Source organism: Vigna radiata, chromosome 8 (assembly GCF_000741045.1).
Source record: "Vigna radiata var. radiata cultivar VC1973A chromosome 8, Vradiata_ver6, whole genome shotgun sequence".
Lineage (NCBI taxonomy): Eukaryota > Viridiplantae > Streptophyta > Magnoliopsida > Fabales > Fabaceae > Vigna > Vigna radiata.
Window position 1 is genome coordinate 28902859 of NC_028358.1, and position 6036 is coordinate 28908894.

The 6036-nt window shown below is 32.0% G+C and overlaps 1 protein-coding gene across 1 annotated transcript; it reads left to right on the forward strand.

Annotated features, from left to right (window-relative positions):
• The first annotated feature begins 1854 nt into the window (after nt 1-1854).
• LOC106771155 lies at nt 1855-5599 on the forward strand. The gene is made up of 2 exons (XM_014657077.2): nt 1855-2374; nt 5008-5599. The coding sequence occupies exons 1-2, from the start codon at nt 1942-1944 to the stop codon at nt 5544-5546; spliced, it is 972 nt and encodes a 323-aa protein (XP_014512563.1). The 5' UTR covers nt 1855-1941; the 3' UTR covers nt 5547-5599.
• Nucleotides 5600-6036: the final 437 nt, after the last annotated feature.

Consider the following 6036-nt stretch of genomic DNA (forward strand, 5'->3'; position numbering starts at 1 on the left):
CCTCCATGGCATCTGCAGAATTACCATCTTCATCATGCGAAGCTCCTCGCGTCTCAACCTGAAACGCAGAAAACCAGAAACGAAACAAAACCCAAAAACGTGAAACCATCTACTTCCTCGCATCCTCATTGTGAGAGCGAAACCCTAAACGCGACATTCTCCAATCTGCGAGCAGCGCCTCCGCATAGGGAAGATTTCAAATCCCAATTGAAATCGAAAATTTGGGTCAAAAATTGGGAACTTAGGGGTTTGATTTTAGGGTTTTTGAAATTGGAAATTTTTCTTTTGGGATTTTTATTCTCGATTTTTCTGGTGTTGCGATTGGAGGGGTTGAGATTTTCATTTTTAGATTGGATTTTTGTGATGGTTTCTACGGCGGCTGATGGTACTGGTCATGAGGGTGGCGGCACAAGGAAGAAGAAAGGTTTCTGCATTTGATTTTTGAGAATGGAAATTCCCAATTTGAGAGTAATTAGGGATAGTCATAATTAATTACCCTAAATGTGTGTTGAGAGAGTAATTAGGAATAATCAGAATTAATTCTCAACCCTAATTATATTCATTTACACATCATCATTATATATTTTTTTTAAAAACAAATTATAATGCCACATCATCAAACATTACACACCTGGCAGCTCTGCCGTTAGTGAACTTAACGCCATTACCAAAAAAGACCAACTTGAACAGTTTTTGCGAAAGGTAGGACTAAAGTGAACTTAGGAGGGACCACTTTGAACAAACCCTCTTAAAGGAGGGACCAAAATAGATATTAAACCTAAAAAAAATAAAAGATATATATAATTATAAATATATATATATATATATATATATATATATATATATATCTTGTAGAGGATTTAGAACATGAATAATATATAACAAAAATATTAAGATTAAATTAATATTTAATTTTAATAATTAAGTTTAATTATAATAATTGACTTGCTTTTATTTTCAAAAAACTAAAATGCAAATAAAAATTATAAAATGAAAAACCTCTTAACAGTTGTTTAAAAATATGCTTCATAATCACTCAATAGTAAAATAATACCACATAAAAATTTATTACAACTCCTTTTTCACTGGTTAATACCTATATGTGTTGTTGTGTAGTGCAGTTGGCTTCTATTAATGCTCCTTCCTAATTTCTTTTTCATAACACTTTCCAACATTCCCAGCACACATTTCAAAGCTCTCTCTCATGGCCCTCTCTTCAAAGTTTCAGATCTTAAATTTCTCTCTTCAAAGTTTCTGATCTTAAATTTAAGATGTAAAACTTATATAAAAATTTATATGAAAGTTCAAAAATTAATATATGAAGTATTTTTTTTTTCAGAATATTTAACACCTTAGAACAAAACATAAAACATATAGCATAGTCGGTCTATATTTTAAAACAAAAGGAAAAAATCAATTCTAAATGGTGTTTGAACGGATATGAAATTAACTTCTAACAAATTAATTTTAAAACAAATTTATAAAAATAATTAATCAAATAAATCAATAAAAGTAATAAAAGATTATGATAAACAAAATAAATAAAGGATTAAATAAAAAATAATAAATCTAAAAAATAAATAAAATTAAAAATAGATAAAAAATAATAAATTATCTTCTTCTTTTGAGTAAGAAGAGAAACATAATTATTCAACAATTCTTCATTCAAACTAGTAAAACCAACCTCCATCTCAGCCAATGAGATCCCTGCTCCATCTCTGTTTTCTATGTGTATGGGAAAATAAAGCCAAAAAATGAAAAAAGAAAATATAGCCACGTGGCGTATGCCACGTAAGGTGTGTCAGAATGGAATCAAAAGAACTGGGTTAGAATATCATTTTCCTTTAAATCCCCTTCCTAATTTCATTTGCATAACTTCCTTCTCTCACCTGCACTCTCCAACACCCCAACACATACCCCAAAGCTCTCTCTTTCTCTCTCATGGCCCTCTGTTCTCCAAAGTTTCTGACCTTTCTGCTTCTCCTCACTGCCATACCCATCGGAATCATCCTCACCTTGGAGCGAACCCAACCCGCCACCCATGTCTACCACTACCACAGTTCTGGCTGGTTCCGAGAATGTGCCAAGTGGGATTCTCGTCACGGTCGCTTCATAGTTTCTTTCTTCGAAGGCGGTATTGGTCAGGTTAAATTGCGGGAAAAAGATTCTGACTCATCGCCGCCATTAGAGGAAGTGACGGTTGTGAAAGAGCCCAACTTGGCCGGAAATGCGTCTTTGGGTATCGCCATTGACCCACCTAGAAATCGAGTTCTCGTTGTTAACGCTGATGCCATTGGCAATCGATACGGTGCGCTTGCTGCATACGATCTCTCCTCCTGGAATCGCCTGTTTCTCACCCAACTAAATGGCCCTAGTAAGCTTTTCTCTCTCTCTCTTCACTTTTAACTTATATATTTCTTGGGTACTTTTTTCTTTTAATCTATTAAGCTCAGTGTTTAAGTTTTAAAATCAACTAATTACAAATAGTGGCAAGCATGGAGCATGATTATGAACTAATTAATTTATTTTGGAAATCAATTAATTAGTTTAGTATAAATTATTGATTGTTGTTGGATGATAGTGGAAGTCTGTACAGTCTTTCTTTTCCATGTTATTAATTTTGAGGAAGTTATGCATACATTTGGTGGGATATTATTATGATTAACATGAGAAGTTATTATTTTTATTGAATCAAGTAAATAAAAGTTTAATACTTTAATCAAAGTTATTGATTTTCTACATTTTTTCTAATTAAGTTTTGTAAAATCATCACAAGTTATTTTTCTACCTTTCTGGAAGTGTCCTGAATTAATTACAAAAAGTTGTGGAAAATCAAATATCCAATTCTTTTTATTAAAGAATCAATTTAAAATTTTCAAATATTTAGGACCTATTAGCATTTTTACCATAAATTAATGCATGTTTGCTCATGTGAAGAAAGGTGTCAGAGTGAGTCAGTGACCATTGAGGATAAAATTAGTCCATTTAAATTAAGTAATTTTTTATGAGTTAAGGAAATTATAATAAAAATTCTAAAAATTGTGAAAATAACTTTAAATGACTAAAGTTCTAAATGATTTGTGGGTTAAGGTAGCTGAGTTTAATTTCCAGACTTAAGTAAGTTGAGTTTATTTTTATTCATATTTAAGAAAATTACCATTTTTTTCAACTCAATCAATCCAAATCAAAATTTATAATGAAACTGAATTGACTTAGGAGTATCAACTCATTTTAATATTCCTTATTGTGAAGTCTAGATAATTGATATGATATAGATATAATTTAGGATATGATACGGTAATAACAATTTGTAAAATATTTTACAGACGAGGAATATTGTTAAATAAAGTAACAATGATACTTTGTCATTAATTCATAATTAGGATGGTCATAACTTTCAAAATAACATTTTTGATATAATAAGGAAGTGTAGTTTTTGTGTATATCATAACCAATCTATACTATTTGATTAATAAATTTCAAAACAAATAATGACTCTACACAATGGCCTAACTTTTAGAAAAAAAAATGTCAAATTTCTATTTAATTGTATAATTTTTTTATCCTACGTTGTTATCATTCAGGGGAAAAAAAAACATAGTCTCTAAATTTATTTTATTAAAAAATAACTCCACCAATTTGAGAAGTCCAACACCAAAAATTATTTTATTCACTAATATATTATGCAATCTTCTCTCTATTATTTTATACAGTAATATCTTCAATCTGTTTAAACAAAAGGAAAAGGATCCATATACTATTAAGACATTCAATTTATATATAGAGGAAAATTAAAAATGAAATGCAATTGTTTTTCTATAGAAAAACAAGCCCGTGTCCACTAGCTGCTGATTCATAAATATTATAATGGCGTTTGCATAAAACTTAACGATGTAAAATGTAATTTTTCTAGGTGCGAATTCCACGAGAATTTGTGTTATCTCTTCATTTACATTTTTTATTCAGTCATATCTATTTGTTTGTTTTTTCTCAAACTAAAGCCATCAGAACTCCCTTTTGAAAACTAACCACTATCATTTGAACTTCAGGACTGGAAGATTCAAAGAAATGCTAACATTTTTAATTTTGGTGTTTGTTTTTTTGTTGGGTATTTTTTGATGTTATTTTTAGCTTCTTCCATATCAGAGGAAAAAGTCTTGTGTGGCGTACCTAAGCAGAGTAATTGGGAATTCGCGTGGAAAATGGATGGTAGTTGGTACTTGGTAGTTACGATAGTTAAAAAGTAGGAAAATAATCTATATATTTTTTTGGCTGTTAGACGACAGTTCGTGTTAGAAAAAGAGAAGTCAGTGATAATATATTCCAATACATCCTCTCAGATTAACCTGACTTTATTAAAAAATCTGACTGAAATTGTTTTCAGGATTTAACATGCACGGTGTCTGAACTATTCCATCTTCATTGTGTCCAACTTTTTTATTAATCCAATAATCTGTGTATATCATTAATCAACATATGAAACACAGACATAGTAAGAGATCATTATGGATAATAAAAATGTATTTTTTGTCAAAATCTTCTGACATTTGATCTACACCATCAAGTTGGTTTGCTCTGTCTGATATGCATAAAAACATTCACATCAACGCCACAAAAGCTTGTCTGCGCATGCACGTATGCATGTGGGCAAGAAGGAAGCAAGAAAGAAAAAAACACAGGGATGGCAGTGAATTGCATTGGCCAATGTGAGTTATTATGAACCATGCATGACCTACCTACTCAGTACCAGCTATTTATTGCATGTCCTATTATCTTGTTCTGTTGGCAAAGAAGTAACTTTTCTATTTGGGTTGGCTCATGATTACAGCTAGTGGGTCTTGGTGACAGTATGTTGGAAGTCCCACATTGACTAGAAATAAGGACAATTTATAATATATAAGTAGGGTGCAGACCTCACCTTACAAGCTGATTTTGTGGGGTTCAGTTAGGTCTAGAATCCACTTCTAACACATTATTGTGACAGTGTCGATTTTGTAATGGATGCAGGTGATGAAAAATCTTTCGCAGACGATGTTGCAGTGGACGCTGAAGGCAATGCCTATGTTACTGATGCGAAAGGCAATAAAATCTGGAAAGTTGGGGTGGAAGGGGAGGTTATATCAAGCATTAAAAGCCCGTTGTTTTCTGCAAAAGAGTGGTACAAGAACTTGGTTGGGCTAAATGGAATAGTTTACCACCCAGATGGATTCCTGATAGTGATCCACACTTTCAGTGGGAATTTGTTGAAGATTGATTTAACAAAAGGAGAGGAAGTGAAGATGATAAAGGTTAAAGGGAGTCTTTCTTTTGGTGATGGTTTGGAACTAGTGTCTCTTACTAAGCTTGTAGTTGCAGGGAACCCTTCAGGAAGATTAGTTGAGAGTTCAGATGGGTGGAACACTGCTTCTGTTGTGGGAACATTTTCAGGACCTAGGCATCGTTTGGCCACAGCAGCAACTGTTAAGGATGGGAAGGTTTATTTGAACCATATGGTTGGAATGGGATACCCCAAAAAGAAGCACGCAATTGTTGAGGCAGTTTTTTAGTTCATACTTTCTACTATTCTAAACATTCTAAGGATGGCAAGACGTTTGGTTTAGATTTGGTCTACCTTCGATTATTTATGTTTGGTTTTCGTTGCATTACTTGTTCCAATGCTTTTTTTTTTTTCCTCTTCAATCTTAGCCTCACATGCAAAGGTTTTCTTATTTCCGTTTTCGATTATCATGTACTTTTTTTATTTTAGGAATTTAATGCATGCTGGCCCAACCAATTCTGCAACAACTCTTGTCACGAGTTATTTTAAATTATAGATTTTTTATTGATAAATATGCTAGATAAGCGTTCTTTAACACTATTTTTTTTTTTCATTTGTTATAATTAATTAATGATGCGGTTAACTATAGATAAAAATAGGCTTAATATCGTTTTTGGTCCCTAGTTTGGGAGGTTTTGTTCCTATCTTTTTTTTTTCATAACAATTGATCTCACTTTTTGAAAAAAACTGTTCAATTGAGTTCTTTTTGTTCATAGTGG